At 43.3% G+C, this 24,275-nt stretch overlaps 1 protein-coding gene across 1 annotated transcript; it reads left to right on the forward strand.

The window, feature by feature from the left end:
* The first annotated feature begins 279 nt into the window (after positions 1 to 279).
* Positions 280 to 23,839, forward strand: LOC118227719 (tropomodulin-3-like). Its single transcript, XM_035418527.1, has 10 exons — positions 280 to 442; positions 8,685 to 8,918; positions 9,337 to 9,493; positions 17,767 to 17,889; positions 18,685 to 18,756; positions 18,959 to 19,089; positions 19,181 to 19,288; positions 19,419 to 19,562; positions 19,968 to 20,112; positions 21,752 to 23,839. Exons 2-10 carry the CDS (start codon positions 8,793 to 8,795, stop codon positions 21,781 to 21,783), a joined length of 1,038 nt encoding a protein of 345 aa, XP_035274418.1. The 5' UTR covers positions 280 to 442; positions 8,685 to 8,792; the 3' UTR covers positions 21,784 to 23,839.
* Positions 23,840 to 24,275: the final 436 nt, after the last annotated feature.

The following is a 24,275-nucleotide window of genomic DNA, read 5'->3' on the forward strand; positions in this document are numbered from 1 at the left end:
TAGTAGGAAATTGACATTTAAATTTCGAAGCTCCTTATCACAAGAATATTGCAAAGATTCACATAAATAAAAAAAATCCGGAAACCACCTATTTTTTACGGTTTACGGTTTAACTACTAATCCCATAAACCTTAGTAAATATTTTTGCAGCTTCCTGCATCGCGACAGCTTTGGATTGGCGCTCAAATAGACGCAGCCGGACCCTATTCGCTGATTTAGCTGTCACGATCGTTTTGTTTGCAATTACGTAGCTAGATGTCTCCAATTACAGTCTTCCTGTGTCACCGCCCTTGTTGGGAGTCGTACAGTGCGAGGGAGCAGAAGGCTGTTGAGGAAATGCTGTTTGGTCAGTTCAAGTTCTCAAGTTCGTGCTATAAAGAAGCGTGATAATCAAATAGCTATATCGAGTCTGCCCGTGGTCGTCTGGAACCAAAGCGTTTGGGTAAGAGTAAAGAGAAAAGATAATGTTTTAGAATTACGAGCTATAACTAAACCGGACGGTGAAATCACATAGCATAGCTATGTATTGTAGCCAGCCAGTAGTTGACTGACAACTAACTAACTCACTAGATAATATAAGTTAGATAGCTAATCAAACTCAACTTTGTGGTGTTTGCCTGAAATTAATATGCTCACTCAGAGTTTTTTTTGGCTCAGAAATGTAAAGTTTATAAAAAAATTTTGTCAGTTAACTTGTTAGCAAGTAAGCTACGTGGCTCTCGAGCATATTCGAGTCCTACTATCAATGGAGAGCAGATAATGCTCATGATAGAATTTATGGTAGTTAGGCTAGTGTTCTCACTTAGCGTTTGGCATTGTTCTTGTCTCACCGAGTAGCAAACCCTAATGGATTTCTCGTGTGGTAAGTTAGGCTAACTCATAATGTCGAGTCTATATTGCGTGTTTGACCATTCTGAATTAGTTAGATTGCAACTGTCTATCTTTTTACCGTAAATAATGAACTATGGGTTAGCTAACTAAAGGAAGGCAGTCGTAGACTAACGTTAGTGATGTGTTTTTGAAGTTGGCTATTGACTAGGCGTGTATTCACTACTGATGTCTTCCTTGGTAAACAGCATAGCTTGGTAGACAGTTTCATTCATCTAGCTAAATACTGGAGATATTGACATTATTTCCACATTTTCAACGTGAGACTTGCTGATGTAAATTATATTTAAAACCGAAGACATGACCATTTAACGACATGCTTGTCCAGTTTAATTTCCAGACCATGCCTTTTCATGTATGGGCACGATTTTTGTTATCGGGTGGTTATTATGCAATTTTCTAAGATGCTTTCCACAGGACAGCTTCATTGAGGATACACGAGACATCCGCTGGAATTCCTAGACAATTGTGTTTAGTCAGTACTCATCCCATCACTAGAGTCAATGTGCAGTGCAGATTGTTGCGTCTTTACTCAACGACCCCCACCCGATCTATCGCAACCTCACCAGAACTCATTTTGATCTCCTGATTGACGTACTCAAGAGAAGGCGATGGTATGGGTTGCAGACATCATGTAGCAAAATTGTGTACACCACAGCAGGGCGAATGCAGATGATTTCACAGAACTGTATGGCTCCTTTTTATGTAGCACACTGTGTCTCGCCATGTCGTCAGTCACACTGGAAACGATTTGTTACAGTTTTATATTTTCCTTGATTTACAGTGTTTCTGGTTTAGAGGTGGATGGCTGTGTTACTGATGACTGGTGACGTTGACGTTTGCTGTTTTCTAGTAGTCTGTCGATCTCAAGCGGGTATTTATTTATAAATCGATTTTGTTATAGTGTGCTCTGTTAAATGGGTGTGGTCTGACTGACCCGTAGAAAACGCGTCCAGAGAGAACTAGTTAAATCAGTTCTGACCTGAAGGTCTTTCGAAGTTTGCTGCCGGAAATAAATTTCATTGTTGACTCCTGGAATTTCTGGTGTGTTTCGTGTTAACCGGAGCAGTCAGCATTACTTGTAAACAGGTTTGACGAGATCGTTTTCTATTTCGATGTGAGGATGCTTTGGATGGTGCGATCTAATTAAATATTCCATGAAGCCATAGGTACTGTGTCCATGACGTCATATAATTTATTACAAAAGCAAGGCTTTTCACAGTAGTCATCCTTTCCACAAGTTATTATAATATGGTGGAAACTCAAGTTTTATCCCCTTTTGTGCAAACAGCTTCCAAGTCTGCTGCTGATGTTTTTAATGTGATTTTTTTTGTTAAGCAATGAGTACAATCTAATTGAAAATAGTATTTTCGTTTCATTCAGTGAGAGATGGCTTCAGACAATTCAGTGGCTCAGTCAAATTAGTAATTGCCTCTTAAACACTGCTGATTTGAATCCTGGGTGAGCCGCACTACTGCATTGATTGTGAGCGTTGCATGCGTGTAGAGAGGCAGATGAGTAGGCTCAGCAACACTGTGCACCCCCCCCCCCCCCCTTTGTGTAGTGCACCAAAGTGACTTAGAAATATGAATATACAAATAATTAATTTCAGATCTTTATTGTATGTGTAGGCCTTATCCCATTCCCTCTGCCCCTGCTCTGCATATTGGCCCTTGCACCTGATATAAGTGTCTGTGATTCTTTGCTGGTCCTGTGCAGAATTAACCTTGCAGAATACAGCATGTTGGCTTACTGTTAGGGGCGGGCACTTAAGTTAAAGGACGCCAGCATTACTACACCTTTTTACATGACGCAGATGCATCAATCCTGCACAGTCTTGGGCTGACCAGACTTCCCCCCCCCCCCCCCCCCAACCTCAGTTTTCCCATCCACTTTGCTCATCAAGCCACTAAGTGCAACTAAGAATGTGAAGTGAGTGCCGTAAACACGAGAAGCCTGAACCACTCCATCTGGTCCCCTGTATGGGCTAACACAACAGTTCCAGTGTGTTTTGAGGAAGGGTGGGGACGCAGAGAGCAGGGGCGGGAACATCTGTTCAGTACCCTTGGGGCAGTGTTAGGGGTGAGCCACTCTAAATATAAACTCTGGAGTTTTTTTGGTTTTTGTGATAATGTCGTAATTGCGTTTTGCCCTCCACCCATTTTCTCCCGCATTCAGTGGTACCGCCGCCAGGATTGTTAATGGTGTTCCTTTAAATAATTCACCAAAGTTTCTCAAGCTTAATGTTGAAATGTCTCCTACTTTCAACATGATAATTTGCTATAATAATGTCTTTAAAAAAGTTTAATGGACTGTGACTAGGTGACATTTTCTTTTTACATTCATTAGTGCTTTAAAATACTAGTTCCCACCACGGCCTGAATTAATTCATAAGTTGTTTTGTGTAATGTAGTTAGGGGCCACATAGGAACTGTTGCTATATGAATTTTCTCTCAATCCTGGATTGCCTTGATTTTCACTCCATTACAACCTTTTATTTAGTTTGTAAAAGTGTCCAGATTTCACTATACTGGTATCGATTTTAAGCACTGATTTCCTCCCCTCCATGCTGCAATATATTGGAACATTGTATTTGCATTACAGTGGCAAATGAATGCCATTTTTGAAATTTGAATATGACCTCATCGTTTTTGTATGCGGGGGATGGGAATTAGCCTGTTTATTGGTCTACGTCCTTAGTTAATTTCACTAACTACGTGCCAAGTTTTATGAGCAGATGGGATAGAGAACAACACCACACGAGCACTGCGTTTCATTTAAAAATAGATTTAATGGCTTTTTATGGTTTACCTCATCAGTTTCGCTAGTTTTAAGATCCCCCAACTGCTTCACTTGCCAGCAGAAGTTCCTTTATGCAGAGAAATTTCCACACATCACCATAAATGTATCCATAGCATTCTGCATGTGGAGGCTTTATATATAAAGAAAACTGTTTAAAAAGAAGGACCTAACCATAGTAAAATCTCTTAGTCTTGCAGGCCCTATTACACATAAATTGAAAGGAAAAGCATTTCATGTTCCGGATAATGCTGGCATTATTTAATCTGACGCTAAATTCTTGTGTCGGACCTTTTCTCTTTAATGAGTCTGGTCTTTTCTGTCCGTTAACGCTTACAGTCATAGATCAGTCAGTGGGTCATTTTTCTGTATCGCATGCTTATATCAGATAGAGTGAGGTAATGTTTCACTGTGATCTTTTCATGGTTATGTTTCAAGCGTGTGTATTTCCCCATTAACCAGGTATTTAACCAACTGGGCAAAGTCAAGTAACATAGGCTAGATTTAAAGTAATGTTGTAAGTCAGTGATGTGTATGTGAGTATAAAGTTTTTTTTTTTGAAATACTGCTTTTTGTTGAAATGTGCATAAATGTGCATTACTTGCCTGATGCCTGTTTATTTTAGCTTCTCAGAGAGTATTAAAAAATGGCCTTATAATGTCTTCTAATAAATAATGAACTAATTAACAACATAAATAATAAGACTTGGCCTAACAGATGTTAGCCTTTATAGGTAACTGCATGCAGCAGTGGTGCCAGATCCTGCTTTTGATTTATAGGGCAGATGAGATAACGTTTTATTAGCATGCTGGTTTTCTTACTGGATTTCATGGGATTGACCAGGGAGTCCCTGAAAGTTTCTTAAATGAAATGATGGCCAAGTGATTTGGACAGATGCATCTCCCCCACCCTTCTATCCCACACAGTTATCACTATATTTTTCCTGGACGTTCTTCATGGAAAATGCGAACAATATGCTGCAGCAAACAATGTCACGGAGAGAGCCACTCGGAACAGACTTTTTTTGGAAACACAGCTGTCTTCACTTGCAAGCTGAGTACTTGCATAATTAGATGATTTTTTCCCCCTTCATACCAGCATAAATCCATTTCAGTGTTGGGGATCTCTTTCGAAACTTGGGTTTAATGGGACGTTTCATGGAAAAAAGAAAAACAAACAGAACCTTAGAGGCCCTGAGCTGTCCAGGCAGCATGTGAGTGTGTGCAGATGGGAATGATCTTCCTGCAGCACAACCCTGCAGCATTGCCCTGCTGCACAGCCCTGCAGGTGTGCTGGAGCTCGAATCAGACCCCTCATGTTTATTCTGTCCCTATCAGGCCACACCCTCTGTATGACCTCATGCCTCTATTCTTAATACTTGCCATATTTTCTAAGCACTGCACTTTCGGCTTGATGAAAGGAAGCACATTTTTGAGTGACAAGGCGCATTCACTGTGACCATTATGAAACATTCCATTCAGACATATAATGGAAACTCCTGAGTCTGTGCATGATTTCATCAGGGCATGCTCTTGTCACTAACACGTTTTACATGTTCTTGTTATATGTACCAAAAGAGTCAATTTTATGTAGTTTAACTTTCTTTACTCTCTTGGAAATTACCAAAAGAGTCCATTGTCTAAATCCAGAGAATTTTCAATGCATCATACCATTGCTCAGTAGTAAAATGTTCCATGAATCAAGCCTTTATGTATGGTAAGCTTTAAGACCTGACAGGAGAGTACAGCAACCTCAAAGGTTTATTCTGTGTAAAGGTAGGCAAAATGGACGAATCAGCCAGCTCAAAGTGATGCACTTCAGGTTGCTGAAAGTCTTTTTATCTGGGGGCTTAGTATAATGGCTGGTCTGAGTTATGGGGTCTGGCATTCTGACTTTTTAGGAGGATTACTGGAGAGAAGCAGAGGTGAAAGACTTTGACCGGGCTTGACTTGAGGAATTCCATACACACCCCCCATTAGAAATTTATGAAATCTGTTCCCTAAAGTACCATCCCCACCCCACACGATACCCTTATGTCTCATTATCTTCTCAGCTGAGAGTGTCTCAGTGTTAAGAAACGCCATGAAATTAAGCTCCCGTAGCAATGATGATTTGTTTGGATTTTCTCTGAAAACACAGCACAAAGACATCATTTAGTTTTCATGCAATTTCCTGTTTATCCATAAAACTGTGGCTTTGCCAACTTGGACTGCGTTCATCACTTCAAGTCCAAAGTTTTTGTAAAGATAAAATATAAAGTTCTGAAGGCTCACTTAAAAGATCAGTTATTTAATTTAACGCAGTATTATACTGAGACCAGGGAAATGAGGGAAATGAAATTATTACTTTTGACCAGGGAAATGAGAATTTGACAAAATGTTCCTTCACAAAACTGCATTGGACTGTATGGTGCAAAGTGTCTGAAACCCAGCTTTCCAAATTCAGTAGAAGGATGAGGGACTTTAAATAGTATCACATCACTGGAGTAGAGGTGATAACTGTGTATTTCTAATTAGTAGCCCGCTGAGGTAAGAGGTTGGAATATTAATAATGCAGACTGGAAAATGTGCCGAAGGATTTGACAGTATGTAGGATATGGAAGATGCCTTGCTTTTAGTCTAATTTTTAAATGTTTTTGTGCAAAAATTCTTGGTAAAAGCAGTCATGTTCATAACTGATTGTTCATAATTTTTTTAGTTTGTAATGCTGTGTTTCAGTACTGTGGTATGGAGGAGTCTATTGTTTTCTGCACAGAGAATTGTATGGTACCAGTTGTGATGAGGTTAGGCTCCTTATGTTTTAGCATGCATACTGCCTTTGCGGAAAGCGGTGCAAATAGCCATTTGCAGTTGCTCTGTTGTTTTACATGTTTGTTTGGCAACTCGGTTTTTAATTAATCCCCAAAGGGCACCATTTCGTTTCACTGCACCCAGGAGTAAAGGGACTTATGGGGCATGTTGTGCATTGTAAAAAGTGTTTTTGACAACACTGTCTATTGGCATTTATGAAAAAGCGTCCTGTTTAAAATAGGCCTATAAGCTGTGCAGTTTCAAAGTACAATTAATTCAGTGTGGTCCTACAGCCAAGTTGACCCAGACCCTCTAGTTCCTTGGCTCTTTTATAGCTTACGTAAGTTACTCAACAGTTCCAGAAACAAAGCCAAGTTGTACGTTGTTATAAGCACAAAAAACAGAAAGCATTTAATTAACTGTGAAAATGGAACACATTAAGGGGATTATCATGGATAGGGCCAAGAGGCTTCTTTTTTTTGATGAGTATCCATTTTCATTACATCAGAAAGCTGCCTCCCCTCATCAAATTACTGCTGAAACAAATTTCACTATCTTTGTATAGTAGTGTATCACTGATGTCATTTTCCTTATGAAAATAAGAAATTTGGCAATTAATGATGTGTAAACTGGTATTAAATACCTTATATTTAAATATTTACCTTATATTTCATTGTTTTTTTATGTGAAATGTTTTTTCATACTGACTGTCTCACAGTGGGATCTTGCACAAGACTTTGGCAAGATGGTTATAATGGAGATATCAACAGACTTGTTGTGCATGTGCAGACACAATGTAGCTGTCACAATTTCCTGTATTTAAATGCTTTTCTGAACCATATATATTGTATTTATTTTTTAACCATATATATATATATTTCAATTTGTGCAAAGCAAAGTGAGTTTTCTTGTTGCGATTTGAAGGCCGCTCCTTTCTTTGATGTCTTTCAAGCACATTTTAGTTCTCTTTCTTTTGTTAGCTCTTTGGAGGAGCAAGAATTGAGATGAAACGCTCCTCTAGTGGTCCTCTCTTCATGGCTGGCTGTGGAACACTTGTGTGGGATTTGGGATTACATGTTTTCAAAGGCCTTATTTGAGGCTCAAGTGTCCCTCATTTTGTTGGAGGGTGCATTTTGTCCTCCTTGTTCAATCATAAGTTCTGCAGTGAGCAGGTTGTTCTTTTTTATGTTTATGGAAGCACTTGAATCATTTTATTTTGTTTTAATTTTAATGGGGGTTGGATATTTATCACATTTTATATTCAATGTGAGATTTGATTGTTTAAGACCGTTTGTACCGTATGAACGCTTGTGACTCATCAACTCGTGTGCTCCTGTATTAAAGAATAGAAGCTGGAGTTAAATCTCCATCTGCATAATTGCTGAAAATGTGTCTTTATGGTCTTTATGTACCGGAAAATATATAGCTAAATTTAAAATGCTTAACAAATTGCCCACAGGGCTTGCTGATTCTTCAGAACTTGAAGGTCAGTTAGCTAAGTGTTCCTCAATTCATGGTTGTTAAATTATTTGCGGTCAAATGAATATTTTATTTCTGGCTAATGAGACACAGCTGCCCAGTTATGATCAGAGTTTTCCTGGGGATGTTTTTTTCTGTATTCATATCTGAGTTATCAGCAGTGCTTTGTCCACTTGTTCCTTTGCTTTGATACCCTAATGGAACGCCTGTGGTAAAATGGTGGCAAACACTGAAGTGGAGTGATCAAATGATAACCAACCGTTTCTGCATTAGAGACGCAGTGAAAGTAATTTACTGTCATAACTAGCTTTAGCTTGACAGTTTCCCGTTTGCCGCGCTAAAGACTTTCAGTGCAGACGTTTCTTTTTGGAGGTGGGCAGCTGGCCTGGTTTACGTGCTGTTAACAGCAGTGAACACCGGTGCTCTCATGTACAATAATAGTCGCCCCCTCCAGCTCTCCCTTGTACTCTTGGACAGCACTTCTCCCCAGAGTTCAGCTTGAGGTTACGTCACCCTGAGACCAGGGTCCCCACTGGGCCGTGTCACAGTGATGCGTTTCCGCGCGCGAGGCCAAGGGTCAGATGAGAGACGGTCAGCCCGTCTCCTAGGAATAAGCAACATCAGTTCTGCCGTGCATGGAAGTATGGGAAAACACGTCCCGTAAGCCCTACTCGAGAGTTCTGCATCACGATGTTGTTTTCTGAAACGTGACTGTTATCTGTTGTGCAGATACGCAGCCTGACACACTGGGCCCAGTCACAAGGATCCTGAATAAGACGTCTCGGTACAGCAGTCAGCACCCAGCAGCGTGACCCGCCTCACCCGCCCGAAGCAGCCATGGCGCTCCCCTTCCAGAAGGAACTGGAGAAGTACAAGGACATCGACGAAGATGTGCTCCTCGACAACCTGTCCGAGGAGGAGCTCAAACAACTGGAAATTGCTCTGGAGGACATGGACCCCGAGGTGAGGGAGAGAACAGTGGGTAGATCAGATGATCGAGAGAGAGAAGGAGGCAAGTTTGAGTCAGAGGGGGGAGATGGGAAAGAGATGGGGAGTTAGACGGCAGTGACACAGTTGAGATTGAGACATTGTTGAGAAGGGCTAGACACAAATAGCAGTGAGATACAGGCTGTTTGTAATCGGATATCCCGAATCAGTCAAGTAATGTCTATAATAAATATACTTGATAGTAGGTTTGCTGACTGCCAAACGTTTGTTTGTGTAAATAATTGTTTATAAATGGGAGCCTGTCTTCCTGATTGTAGGAAGTATTATTGTCTTTTAATCTGATTGTCATTGTAAAACTGTCCAACACTTCAGCAATAGCACCAGAAAGGATGAATTGACGTTGTTATGTCCTTTGTGTTCCTTCTTTTCCAAGAATGCACTGTTGCCAGCTGGTTTGAGACAGAAGGATCAGACCAGTAAATCTGACACCGGTGCCTTTGACCGGGAACAGCTGCTCAAATACCTGGAGAAGGAGGCCCTGGCGTATAAGGACCGAGAGGATGTGGTCCCTTTCACTGGGGAGAGGAAAGGTGTGTCTTCTGGGGGAGGGGCAGTGTCAAAATGACTAATGATGATGGCAGAAACTCAAATGAATTGGGTGAATTGTGTTGAACCGAGCTTTCCGGCGACAGACGTGACATCATGAAAATGACACTCGACCTTTCATGCATTAACAGCACTTAAAACAGGTTCGGTATCTAGATTAGGTTTGAGTGGAACATAATTAATTATGTACTACTTAATATCTTAAGAGGAGCCAAAAAATGAAAAATAATAATGTCAGTGGAAAATCAAAGCTACCATTCGCCCAGCAGGCATAATTTCTGTTACCCAGCCTGCTCAAAGCTAATTGCCCAAACAGCACACGTAATATTTGGATGTCAGAAACAGAAAATCTGGATGAATCGTTGCCCGGCTCCCCAAAGGATTAGGGAAGGGAATGGCCGTATGCGATGAGAGTAGGAAAACATTACCTTCAATGCGAGACACGTTAGCTGAGGGTGGTAACAAAACCATGCACTAATGCGGTTTCAGCACAGTCTCTGTAAACTATGCAAAACTGTGTGTCTGTGTGCTTGTGTGTCTGTGTGTCTTGTTTGTTTGCTTGTTTGTTTGTGTGTGTGTGTCTGTGTCTGCGTGCCTGCACATGTGCATGCGTGCGTGTGTTTTTGTGTGCGTGTAAGCTTAGCTACAGCTGCAAAGTGATGCTTGATTTTATACTGCAACATAGCTACATCTGTTCAGTTTTGCCCAGGGGTGGGTGTATGGGGTAGGGCATGGACACTCTAATATGCTCAGATGGGTTAATCCCAGATTAGAGGGATTAAGGGTGTGGAGTGCTTGTTCTCAGCTACTGGTCTGCTCTGCACCAGGTTGGTCAGGTGCTCAAACTCATGGGTATGCTGGGGCTCCATTTCAGTCTGGGCTCCGCTGCCACAGCTTCAGACCCAAATGGATTTCTCCTGAATTATGTAACTTGGTATCAATGCGTGTTTCTCATCCACTGTGGTGGGAAGCACAGATGTGTGGGCCGTTATGCAGACTGATAACTCTGTAATAACTCTGCTGTGTGTGTGTGTGCCCGTGTATTTGTGTGTGTGTGTGTGTCTGTGTGCACCCATGTGGGTGCACCCATGTGCGTGTGCGCCTGTGTGTGGGTTTCAGTCATAGGCGGACTTTGAGCTTTGATAGGTCAACGTTTGTTTGTAGACTTTGTTGCCTAGCAGAGCGAATGTGTCAGTTCCTTGTGGTTATAGGATTGATCTTCCGCTACTTAGTGCTTGCTGTGTGCGTGTCAGAGTGAGAGAGAGACTGTAGAAAGATGAGTCACGTTCTTGATTACAAATATATGTGTGTGTTGAGGGTGGAGGTCTGAGTAAAGTGCAGTGGGCAGGTTATTTGGAAAAAAAAACAGACCGTCATACACTGTCAGCCATCTTTTTCACTTCCCTATATTGCAAGAAGAATACTTTTTGCAATATGGGGGGGTAAAGTCAAAGAGGTTTTCCACAACATTTTGTCTTGTGTGTTATTGGATCTCACTTTGTCTGCAAGCTAGCAAAAAAACACTTCAGTTGTATTTCTGTGGGAGTAGTAAGCTGTGAAAAATGTTTTTTTTTCAGTTTTTAAAAGGAGATTTTTATGTGCTCATTTATAAATCATGACTCATTTATAAAACATGGTCAGCAGAGTTTGTAAGGTTAATGTGGAAGCTGAGTTTAAACAAACTATATCCCCCAGCATCTTCAAATTGAAATGTTCTTTTTTTATGTGTTCGCGGTTTGGAATGTAGCCAGAGGGATTCCTGAGCCATGAGTATGGGTCCCCAGGGAGACGGACAGAGGATGAATTGGGTTGGACAGAGCTGTTAGCCAGAGCTGTTAGCGGCAGACACGACACATTCCAGGTTCCTTACCCAATGTGTTCAGTGGAAAATTACATTTGACCTTAATGTGTTCACAGAAAGGAACATTGATTGTGGATCTGGATTAGGTTGCATTGAACTTTATGTTTATCCTAGTTATGCAAAATGTCTATGTGCGTGTACACAAGCACTGGTACACACACACGCACGCACACAACTGCTCTGGATAAAATCTTAGCATTAGTTTATTTGTATTTTGATATTCAAGCTTCTTACAGTTGACTGGAGGGATTTACTGGTGGAGATTATCAGATAACTTGGCAGTAACAGAGGCTTGTAATGGTCTTTTAAATGTGGGTGTTATGTCTAAGCCTTCCTGCTGAGTGCACATTGGGGAGTCAGTGTGAAATAGTGCATATGGATGTTGGCCTGTGACATGAAGTTACAGAGCCAATTCCCAAACAGGACACTGCATTTTTACCCTGCAGAGGGATAGTCCAAGGTTTTTGGAAATTCTCCTTTTGGCTATCTTACCCAGAGTTAGGCAGTAAGATTGATACCAATTTCATGTCTGAGTAGCCTATCCAGTACAAAAATATTCAACAATGAATGGGCTGCATGCTAACTCATTTGTGATTGAAGTACACCTTCCAGCATCTCCAAAAGCTGAATTATTTACACTTTATAACTAGGGTTTGTTACGAGGAAGAAGAACAACGTAAAAGAAGTAGTTTTAGAGGCAGGTACATTCACAACTATATTTGACAAATAACCATTTTTTCATCCACTGGACACAGTGATTAGTAGCTGTGCTGTGGCTCTTGAAGCTTGAGTTTGGGATTGCCCGGTATGCAGTACTTTTGGCTGCAGTGGGAGTGGGAGTGGGAGTGCAAGTTCAGTCAGTGACAGGCAAACCTGGCAACCCCTAACTCTCACTTGTGTTTCCGTCGCCTCACAACATTGCTTTCCTTTTCACCCATTCATAGAGGTGCTGTAGTTAGCATGCAACCGGTATATATTGTCTAATATTTTTGTACTAGGTGCACAGGGATAAAATTAGTATCGATCTTATCGTCCAACTGTGGGTAAGATAGCCAAAAATGCACATTTCCCAAAAAGCTTGAACATCCCTTGAAGTAGGCCTACTAAGTTGCATTTATATATGTGTGTCTATATATGATTGCCTGGCTTGCGGTTTAAGAGAGGGTCTTTTAGTATTATTTACATGCTGAAAAGGTTCACGAGCTGCTGTAGACATTCAGTCCTTCCCTGTGGTGCGATTGGTGGAGACGTGTAGAAGGTTCCGGGCTGTGCCGTTCAGAGCTGAGATGTGACCTTGGAGAGGCGGCGCGGCTCGGCGGTAATGGAGCGCCTGCGGGATGGTTTTTTTTACCCTGTCACGAGGACCTTGTGTACGCAGCAGCGAGGGCAAACATGCAGTGCTGATTTAATGTCGCTGTCTAAGCACTACCCATGGCTCTGAAGAGGACAAGCTCACAGCCCCATTCAGTCATTCTGATTAGGTAACTTATTAATTAGCCGATACCTTATCCGTAAACTCAAAAGCACGGACAGCATTCTAAATGAACTAACCCAGGGAAGGGGTCTGATTGGAGGCCCCAAGCATTAATGTCCAGATTCAGTCATTTAACAGTTTACTTTGGGGGTGCAATAAAATGTATTCTCATGTCAAAAAAAGTATGGACTAAAAGTGAATTCCTAGCTCCAAATTTATATTCGTAAGCTCTCACATTTCCACTTGGTGTGGGTTGAGGTAGATTTTATAATGTATGCATGTTAGAAAATGCTAGAGGGAGTACTGGCTTTCAGTTAATGTGAGGTGGCTAGGCACATCGTTTCTACATCGTTCCCTCTGAAGATATGAGCAATTTGACAACGAGGATCCCAGTCTCTTCCACTGTTGGAAACTTTGAAGATGAAGAATCTTTTCTGGGGGTTTTTTAATTGAGGGAATGTGGGCAAACTGGCTAAATGATGATTGTACAGATAAACGAGCAGCTGAATGGGGAGTTTTAATCCGACTGGCGCGTGTCAGAATGAGTAAGTGCAGCACCGGGTCTCCATATACTTCCCTGGATGCCTGCACTGGCGGTCGTTGGGGAGTCCACAGGAAGTTCAGTGATTGCTCTCCGATTGGTGTGCTGCCAGGTCTCTCAGGAAGCTCAGGAGTCCCACAGCGACAGCGTTGTGGCCCCAGAGCTGGATCTGCGGGTGGGGGAGGGGGCCTGGGGTGGGGGAAAAAGACCGTGCAGAATGGCCACCGGCCCCACAGCTTGACTTCTCTCTGTTAAACATAGCTGTCGGTTTCCACGGCAACAGACTTGAGCTTGACAGCGCTGGCTGCCGCTTTGGAGGCGGAGGCCACATATTTGAAGCTCTTTGATGTCCGGGGGTGGGCGGCTTTAATTGGGCTGTTTTGGAGTGACTTCTAATGAAAATGAGAGATCCCCGTTTGTGCTGGTCAATGGTAATGTTTATGCAACTGGTTTGAACAGTAAGACTAGAACCAAGAACCAAAGCTGCACATGGAGCTTGGACCAAAGTTTTCTTCCTGTGGCGCATTTCATGTTTGTTCCTGCTTCAGCTTCTAACGACTCTCGCGGTGGCTGTCAGTTTGGATTGCACAACGCAGCCAGTCGTGTCCTCGGTTACACAGAACCCCCCGAGGAGTCAAACAGAGGGCTGTCTGGAGTATCACTGATGAGAATCTCATGCCTCGCTCCCCGTTTTTTAAAAGGGAGGAACGATGTTTTCGTTCATCCAACGGCACAAGAGACCGACAGTCGGAAAAGAGGAAGTGCAAGGGGTCAGCAGGGCGGGCGCGTCAGCCAGATGCCCAGCGCTGGGCCTGGAAGCACCACCATCGCCGTGGAAACCCTCCAAGGCCTCTGACCTCTCTTGGTTTAAGGGTCGCAGGCGGCTTTGAGAAGGAATGGTGGCCCATGATTTTGCTCAGGTTGAGGTCGCAGCAGTTATATGGGATCACCGGGGAAAAACAGACAAAAAGGATAACGATCCCATGTTGACAAAAGCCTGACTTTTCCCTCTCTGTTTTTTGCCCCACGGGGCATCTAGGAAAATGGTTCTCACCAATCTGCACGAGGCGTTCTTGTAATTAAGCAGTCCAGCCTTCTGTATCAGCTGCAGGATCTGGGAACTCCCTGTTTGTTCAGCAGTGGGAGTCCTGGGTGAATAGCTCTGAACGCATTGCCATTTGTTCCCTTTAGAGCCCAGGCCTTCGAAGCAGCACCGCGGTGAACTCTCGCATTTTTCACATGGCTTGCAGGAGTTACGTATGGAAGCAAGCACGTTAACGCTCGAGCCATCGCCCCAAATGCAATTCAGATGTCCGTAGTATGGCCTTCTCAGCATTTGGTTTCTCAGCAAAATTGTGATAATTATAATTCAAATTCTTTTTTTCCCTCCTTAAAAAATCTCTTCCTTCTTGGAATGAAGATGCTGAAGGATATCTAAAGCTTATCTGATAATGCTTAGATGAATCATACGTTTTATATCTGTTTTATCCCTTTTTAGCCATTGTAGATTTGCAAACACAACATTTTAAATGTTCCGTCGTACTGTACTTGGTTGTACTATAATTTTTTTCCCCGTTCGACCATTTCCCCAATTTGCCCTTTTCCCTTGTATTTACACAATAGCTTTTGTTTGTTGACATTTTGTGTTCTCTTGAAGGCTTGGAGATTCTTGTCTGCCGCTTGGTGGCCCCTTGTGTGTTTTGCATGTAAGATATCCGGCCCCTTGTGGAATTTTGTTTCCCTTAGAAAAGAAACGGCTGACGTTTCTGATTCCAGATTGTGAAAGGACGGGTACACAAAGGAACCCGGCTGCCGTGTGATAACTTGTGTACATCCTGACTGCGCAGAATGTGTGGTGCAAGTGAGGTAATGCCTTCCTCTGCACTGAAGTCACTCTGAAGTCATGGCCCTCTATTTGCTGGAGAGGGGTGACTAGGACACCTGCAGTATGAAGCAAACAATGTTAATTACCTGAGAACCCAATGTATAGCGTGTAAGGCTTAAAGTTTAAACCCTCTGCTAGGATCACAGGTTTTTCCATACGCTTCCACGCATTGTTGCTCACCCTAAGGCCTTCGGGGCATGGTGCTTCTCAGCAGGAAGTCTTTAGAAATGCACATCTGTTTTTGACATCATCCTGAAGATGAATTGTAATGGTTGTGAACGAATCCCCCTTAAGTCAGTCTGACTCATTTCGTTGGCAGCGAGTATTTTTTAAACGGTGCCCTAAACCCCTCTCTCTGTACAGCGCCTGGAAAAGGCTGTACCCATAAAGCTTTTCTGTGGATGAATGGCCGTAAGCGCTTTAAAAAGGAAGGCAGGAATAAAAACAACATTAGCCGCAGGTCAAAAGACGGGGAGCTAATGTGCATTAATCGCCTTCCTGAGAGCCCCTGAGTGCATGGCTGAAGTTCTGCAGTTCAATAAACACAGGAAGCCATAGTAATGTCGGAACAGGCTATGCTATTTACTCAAAAACAAGGCATCATGGGAAGAGTGATGGTCTGAAGGCTACACGTATAGCCTGGCTGTTCTAGTAACTCACCTCAGGGCTTTTACCAAGTCCTTCGCCCCCACACATTGTTGTTTGATGTTGTTGCTGTCATCTTCCAGTTATTTATTACATGCCGTTCCCAGAACCGGACAGAAAAATCTAGTGACGACATTTAAACGTTGTTCAGTACATTCAGGCAAGCAAATGAAAAGTTTTGAAAGCAGGATGTGGGAAAACCTGCTGTAGGAAAATCATGATGATTATTGAGGAGAGCAGTCGAGATGAAGCCAATAATGACATCTCAGTTGTGGTTACTTTCCCCAGAAGTAACAATCGATTGTCTTCTTAATGTTTCTTTCAAGTTTTTAACCCAGTTGTAGTCATTCAATTGCAACAAACACTATTAGATTATTGTGACCTGTTCAGCAGACAAGGACAGGGTGGGTGTGTATCCTGCACTCATTAACATTCATACACGTAAGACACGTCATATCTAAACCATTTCTTGTGGGAGCCCATTGAAGCCAAACCACGCCATGGGGCAACAGGAGAAGAACATGCAAGTTTATCTGCTGCATAGTTGTGTGTTCTGTAAGGAGGGTACAGTGAGAACTTTGCCAGGGCATTGGTGTTCAGCACTTCATATGTTAATTTCCTTCTCCTTAGCGCTTAATTTCCACAGGAGAGGGTCAAAACTCCCATTGTCTGTACACAGCCTGTATGAAGCCCGTCCTGCATGTGATTTTAGTCAGCTGGGAAGCACAACGTTACCGCTTACTGAAACGACACTGAGAAATGAAGCCGATTGAATGTCCTCGGGAAAAACAATAACCCACACGCACACAGATGAATTTTATTTATTTATTTACACTATTTCTTTGGTTGAAGGTAACTGCACAAAGTGTGGAATGTCACTTTTCCAGTTAACTACATGAAGAATTCAATGTGGATTTCTGTCACATGTTCTCATGGGGAAGCAGAAAATAGTCTTAAAAATAGCTCACTATTCACTATTCTTTGGTGCCTCTGGCAATCTAACTCTAGGCCTGTGCTAGGCTGCTGTGTAGAATGCAGAAGCATTACGTTTTTATGACAGTGAATGTGAAATACAGTACAGGAAACACACACACACCTAGAAATAGAAATGTTTGGAGTTTCTCATGCAGTTTGAATTTGACTGCAAATTTAATTGATTTTGTATATTCAAACTAAAATATTACAACCGAGTTACAAGCACCACAAGCAATGGTCTGAACATCTGCCATTTCTTGCGTTCCCTGTTATCATAAGTCCTTATTAAAAGCCTGAAGGTTGCATGTTTGATTCTCATGTAGGAAACTGTCATGCCCTTGTATCCTTGAACGCTGTACTTGGCCCAAATTGCTTCAGTATATATCCAGCAGCATAAATAGATACCTTGTTTTTTAAAATGTAAAAAGGTTACTCTGGATAACTGTCTGCTAAATGCCAGCAATGTAATGTCATTGTCAAACAGTCTGGAATGTTTCTCTGAAATCTGTATATGCTTCCTCTTTATCAAAACTGAATTTATCAAATGTGTGCATAGCATTTATTTTAAGTTTTCTGGAAAAGTTCAATAGAAAGTAAAATTGTATTAAACATAGTTGGACAAACCACAAACAATGGGCAGAATATAAAGCCGCGTTTCCACCCCAGGAACTTTACCCCGGAACTAGGAACCTTTTGAGGAACTCAATGCGTTTCGACCGCAGGAACTAGGGTCTAAATTAAGTTCCAGTAAAGTACTGCAAATCATTAGGATTTTGATTTGACCATTCCAAAGTGCTCATTGCTGTAAAGGGTGTGTGCTTGATGCTGTCGTTTTGCAGCTTTTATTCAGCGCTGGTATTTACTTCACTTTCGTAGGTAAGGCGTGGGTGCCCAAACAAAAGCCAATTGACATACGCCAGGAAGAAATTACGACTCTGGACCCGGAGCTGGAGGAAGCCCTCTCCAGTGCCACCGACACTGAGCTGTGCGACCTTGCAGGTGAGATCCCAGACCGTTAATCATTTAACAGCAGTGTGGGAACCAGAGAAACACCCGGCAATGAGGTGCAGTTTCCCTTCCTGGGATTTTAGCTGCTCTTTTAATGCCAGGCTTGTTGTGCGTTTGACTTAATTGACCGCACTGCATCTGTTTTGGGGGGGTATTCTGTCTTTTTTTTGGGTTCAGTTACAGTGTACGCCTCTGTTCTGTTGCCTGTCCATTGCACAGGATGGGAGAGAATGAAGTTACACAGAGACCCCTCTGTCCGACAGGGCCCCCGTGCCAAAAACTTCTGTAGAACTGTACTTCACTCCTTTTAGTTTGACTCTCTCTAAAGGCTCCCTTTATCATGGACGGCTTTTCTCCCACAGCCCCTGCGTTTCTTAAATTTCACTTGCTGGGCGGGTTGAGACACACCTCTGGGGACATTTCATTGGATAAAACTTCCATTCAGTCAAATGCATTGCTACAAAAATAGTCTGTTAATGTATTATGTCCTCTTAAGAATCTAAATGCAGCGTGGCTAAGACATAAAATCGTTTTCAGTTTTTTTTTCTAAATGCTGGACTTGGCTGCCTATTGGTCTTTCTGTTGCTGCCAGGGTCCATCTGATGTCAGAGAAAAGGAGACATTTGCGTGTCCGTGCTGTCAGTTGCTGTAGTTACTCGCAGACAGCTGGCAGCTTGCACATATTTATTGTCCCCATGACCATTTAGGGCTGTGTTTTCCAAATAAAATAAAATAAAACAACGTTAACTTTTTTAAATGACTGGATTGCCTCGATTTTGTTTCCAGCTATCCTCGGTGTGCACACGCTGGTCACAAGCACACAAAGCTACGATGGATCTAACAGAGATGGCTACAACAGTGAGTATACCAGTACAAGCAGTAGTGGTGAGGGGCTTCATTGGAACATACTGTGGAAAATTTAAGTATTTGTGGTTCCCTCCACTTACAGAATGGAATATATGAGTGCGGCTGGAATATACTGTGAATAAAATGTGCAGATCAGTTATGGTTTTGCGTTGGGTGAGAGTGAGCACATTCACTGATGACCTCTCTTTCTCAGACGTCGTTAAAGGGGAAAAAGTCAAACCCGTCTTCGACGAGCCGCCAAACCCCACCAACGTGGAAGAGACCCTGCAGAGGATAAAGTCCAACGACGCAGCTTTGACCGAAGTCAATCTAAATAACATCAAGGTACCCCCCTCTCTCTTGAGAACGCGAAACGTGCTCTCATTTCCCTGGTTGCAGTTTGATGTGTAATTCTCTTCGCTTTTCCATCCTGCAGAACATTCCAATCCCAACGCTGAAGGACTACGCCAAGGCCATGGAGAAGAACACGCACGTGAAGAAGTTCAGCCTCGCGGCAACGCGGAGCAACGACCCCATCGCCGTGGTGAGCACCGTTCTCCGGCAGGAGTTTAACGGCAAAGGCAGAAGTCTGGACCAGTTTCGCTTGCTGTTTTTGGCCGCTTGGCTGCTGGTTCCTATAGATCCTGACACAGGTCCATGGCATTTCTTCACAGGCTTTTGCAGACATGCTGAGAGAGAACAAGAGCTTAAAGAGCCTGAACCTGGAGTCCAACTTCATCACCGGCTCTGGCATACAGGCCCTGGTGGACGCCCTGAGAGACAACGACACGCTGATGGAGATCAAGATCGATAATCAGGTGGGTCGCAGGGTCAGGGGTCAGGGGTCAGGCGTCAGGTCATCTGCAGGTGTGTTTGAGCTGCCACTCTTTATGTGTACTACATTCACTATTTGGATATTTCGTTTGGATATTTTGACTTGCCAGTTTGGATTTCTATTTTGATCCCAATCAGTAATTCGTTTTGGATAGTCAAGCCACGGCAGTGGTGGTGCATCACGTTTCAGCAGCCGTTTCCCAAGGAGTGCCAGTTTCCGAGAGAACAGACAGAATAATGATAGTATGTGTATTAACACATCAGATGCGATGGCGGTACTGTCGTCGTGGTCAACGCTTGGTGTGTAGAGAACCCTCAGCGTGGCGGTGCTGCCGGCGGGTCGCTACGCGGCTTAACGCTTTGTCATTTTTCCTCTCTGGCTGAAACAGCGGCAGCAGCTGGGCACCACGGTGGAGATGGAGATCGCCAAGATGCTGGAGCAGAACACGAGCGTCATCAAGTTCGGGTACCACTTCACCCAGCAGGGCCCGAGAGCCCGCGCCGCGGCCGCCATCACCAAGAACAACGACCTGGGTATGACCTCGCCGTGCGCTGTCACGTGTGTCGCTGCGGGTGGAGCTTTTACTGAACCAGCGCTGCTGTGTTACTGCAGGGACTGCAGTATATATCAGAGTGTTTTTTTAAAGCGTAATAATAACTGCAGCCTTGGGGCATATGGGCTTCTTTTTCTTTAATCATAATTGGTGCGGTAGTAAACAACCAGCCCGGCAGAGGCCATGTGAAATGCTTCCGGGATTAAAAAAAAAACACATCAATGATATCTATTGGGTGTTGATAAGACAGCCAATCAGCAGCATGGTCGTACGGGTTCTGTGTGATCATGCGATTTGTATTTTCGATTGCATGGAAGCTGCTCGGCCTTGTTGCTGACTTGCTATCTTATCAGCGCCCAATTGACACCGGTGATGTTTTTTTTCTTCAAAGTTTAGTTTTGTTTAGTACCGCATCAGGTAGGATTAAGGAATAGAAAAGACAAAAGATCGCCTATACGCACCATGGCGGGAGTTATTCTTATTACCCTTTAAAAAACTGCAATGCGATATTTCTAGCCTGTTTCAGAGTATCAGCATCCAACTCCTGCAAAATGTATCAGATTCTCAGTGAGACTGGTCAATTAAAGATGAAATAAAAAGCAGTGCCATCTTATTTTTCGGCTCTAGGTTTTGCACAGAATTTCATGACTTCTAATGAGCTGTCAGTATTGCTGTTATAGCAGTACTGGGACAGTGCCATGATGTAAGGTACTTGTAAGGAGTGTGTGTTTTCCGTTTGCCGTTGGATCTGTGCCCAGTAATTTCCAAAAGCAAACACAGAACGGAAAACATATTATGTCGCTTGACATCATTGATAACATTAAGCGGTTTATTGTCTGCGCTTCAATGAAGGTTTTCCTAGAGACCATAGCGTGATCATTACAAATGCCACTTTCGTCCGACGAGGGGTCTTGAGCCATAATAATAATTCTCTGGCACTCAAACCAGCAGGAAGGGCCAGAATGAGATTCAGCTGCACACTGAATTACTGGTGCTTTCAGCAGCAGTGTACAGAACACAGAGTGCTGACCCTTCTCTCACGCAGTGCTCTCTCTCCCCTCAACCCAAGCTCTTCAGTCACCCAGCTCCTCTGCCAAGCGCAGGGCCAGGCCGTGTGTGGGTAAAGGCCCCTCGCACCCTGTGCCAGCCCGGCACTACAGAAGGCACACCGGGTGACCTCTGTCACACAGCCGCCCGAGGCCCAGTGACCTTCCCAAGGTCCCTCCCTAGCGGTTTTCTGCCGACGCACGCCCGCGATAACCTCCATATTTTGCCGTGTTTTCCCTTCACGTTTGAGTGGTTTTTAACAGCATGCTGGGACAAGGCTGGAGCGGAGCCTGGATAAAGCCTGTAACTGACGGTTCAGCATGTCTCACTCTGACCCCCTGGAGTGCTCACTGCAAACCTTTCACTGAGATGAGTTTAAATTCAGGAATTTCACTTTAAAGGGCTGGCGGGGTGAGTGTGTGAGCCACACGAGGGAGGAGCCCTGTAACTACCAGGAAGCACTTGTGACATGTGATGTGTGACGTGTGATGTGGTTTAGATGGTCGTCATGGCTGCGCCCGATTACCCGCAGCCGACCCTCGGTTAAACCCCACCTTCTCTCGTCTGCTCAGTCCGCAGGAGACGGGTGGAGGGCGACGCGTAGGCCCGGGACGCTGGACCTCCGGACGCCGCCCCGCGCCCCCATGGAATTATTTCAGCCGAACTGCTTGTCTTGTGCCAAACCGCGGAACAAGGCCACCTAGAAGAGCACCTATCTGGGAAGAAGGGACATGACTGGAATAGCCCCTCTCCATCATTAATGCTGATTTAGTATTGTTGTTATTATCATTATAGCGGTATAAAATGTATATTTTTTAGCAATAGTGATTTCATTCAAGTTTTTTCCTCTTTTCTCCTATGCTTGGGTCGCACATGTTTTTTTTAAGTGTAGTTGTGGCAAGGTGGGGGCAAATCAAAACCGACATCACGCAAGAGTAGTGTTTGGGGACTTTACGTTGCCTTTTATTTTTTAGCTGTTGAGAACCACGTTTTTAAAAAAAGCACAAAAAAAAACGGTTGGCACAGTAGCGCCTCACAGTTGACTGTAATTAGGTTACAGTAGGGCAGATGTTCTTAACTTTGCGTCACAGGGACTTTGTTTCGGGATCCACTTTTTTTTTTTTAAACGATCGCTATGTAATCGAGACGTGTCATTCCATAGCTTAACAGACACACCCTCTGTAAGAGTGCATTGTACTTAAAAGGGTCGATTGTGCACACGCACATCTCTCTGGTGTATTGTGTTGTCTCTTTGGCCAGAGCTTTAGTCAAAGTGTGTGTGTGGGGGTGGAGGGGTGTATTTCAGTACTGGTTTGAGTTGTGGGAGAGACGGGGGGTTATCTGATTCATAGAGGGTGGTGAGAGAGCAGTGGCTCAAAGCCCTTGCTTCTCTCAGCTCCACTGTTGTAAACACGCTCACTCACCAGTGCGTATAAGAGCTCAGAGATCTGCAGAGGCAGTAATCATGAGGATAATCACCAGAGTTTGCCATTTGTGCTTTGACCTTTGCCAGTCGCACAGTGCATAGTGCAAAATGTCCGTTTGGGCGCGAGTGTCATTTTGAGATGTCTTCCCTTGACGCCAAGCCATCCCCCGACTCTGTTTTTAAGGGGCTTCAGTTACATACTCCATTCTGTGTGTTCCCTCTGCCCCCAAAAGATAGAGGAAAGACATATTGAGGAATTAAACAAGTTTGACCAAGTTATTATTTTTTAAAGTTTCTTCCAATGGCTTTTCTAATACCATGCCAAAGACAGTTTACCATTTGTACCACTTTCCAAGGTGTTTCGGTTGCTTCATTTCACGTTCTTCAGCTTGTATTTTATTACCTTAAAGGAAAAAATAAGATTAGGAGAGGAACTGCCTTACAAAGGCCCATGCTGAGAATTCCAGTCCTGGTTGAAATTTATAGCCTCCCCTTTGCAGCCAAGAGCTTTTTCTATTTCCACAGTCGCAATGAAAATGTGAATAAAATACTGTTTAATACGTGACCTCATCTCTGAGACGCACCCTCTTGGCTAAATGAGGCTTTTCCTCTCTGGCTGTGGGCCTTTTGATGTATAATTTTGATACCGGCATGCAAAGGCTATGAAAACTTTAGAGCATGCTTTTATTTTTTCATGTAGAGTCAACTGGATTGCACAGGGGAACATTTGCATAGTTAAAATGTGAACACTTGGACCAATACACCATTTTGCTACTTCTTCCAAATGTTTTTGATCATTGATTATTTGTTGTATTTGCTCTGTTTCTTATGCGTGGACATGCAACGGTTCACTAAGCATGAATTGTCTTAATCATCTTGTAAAAAGAAAAAGAAAAATAAACTATGTTAAGCCTTACAGAATTATCGTATATACAGCTAAGTCCAGACATAAGTTGATCCTTGGTAGTTCCCTGTTCTTCTGTGATGCTTGGATAATGGAACATTAAAATGTGTATAATGGAACATCCATCTCAGGCTGGTGAGACCTGTTCCAGCTGAGATGCTTTCGTGTACCTCTCTTCAGCCTGCGTTACAAACTGCTGAGGTCATTCATCTTAATGCTACAGTTCTGGACTCAAGAAGAGGAAATATTATGTACTGTTATATACCACTTGGTATGGTGGCACTGTAAAGTGGAAAACTTGCTCAACAATAAATGTTTTTACATATCACAGTTATCTGTCATTTTTCCTCAGCGTTCTCCATGTCTGTGTGTGTGCTTGGTAGCTTCTTATTTAGCATCCATTTCATATCATTAAAAACAGGCATTGAACGTTTCAGATGAGTAAAAGGCAGAATCTTGGGAGAGCGAGATCTGCATCTGGATAGTGTTTGAGAACCGGATGGGGAGACTGCCTTTGGGACTGGGAATACTGGGGTGTCTGAAAGTGAAGATGTATGTTTGACAGGGCTGGAATGGAATCTAAATCACTAGACGTTTTCTCCAGTACGGCGAGTGGATGTTTCAGTGGAGACCGCTGTGAAACCGGATCCACACAGAGTTCGGAAGAATTTGCAGGTGGTGGCTTAACCAGAGCCAGTTTCTTTGGTTGTTTGCACATACTTACTGGGTTATGTCGTGCGATTACATCATTACTCGTACTGCAGGT

This window comes from Anguilla anguilla, chromosome 5 (assembly GCF_013347855.1).
Source record: "Anguilla anguilla isolate fAngAng1 chromosome 5, fAngAng1.pri, whole genome shotgun sequence".
In the NCBI taxonomy this organism is placed as follows: domain Eukaryota; kingdom Metazoa; phylum Chordata; class Actinopteri; order Anguilliformes; family Anguillidae; genus Anguilla; species Anguilla anguilla.

Excerpts from the sequence above, each read along its gene's own strand:
- LOC118227719 (XM_035418527.1), top strand. The coding sequence starts at position 8,793 with ATGGCGCTCCCCTTCCAGAAGGAACTGGAGAAGTACAAGGACATCGAC. Across the intron at positions 18,757-18,958 it reads TAACAGAGATGGCTACAACA|ACGTCGTTAAAGGGGAAAAA; the intron begins GTGAGTATACCA and ends TCTCTTTCTCAG. Across the intron at positions 19,289-19,418 it reads GCAACGACCCCATCGCCGTG|GCTTTTGCAGACATGCTGAG; the intron begins GTGAGCACCGTT and ends ATTTCTTCACAG.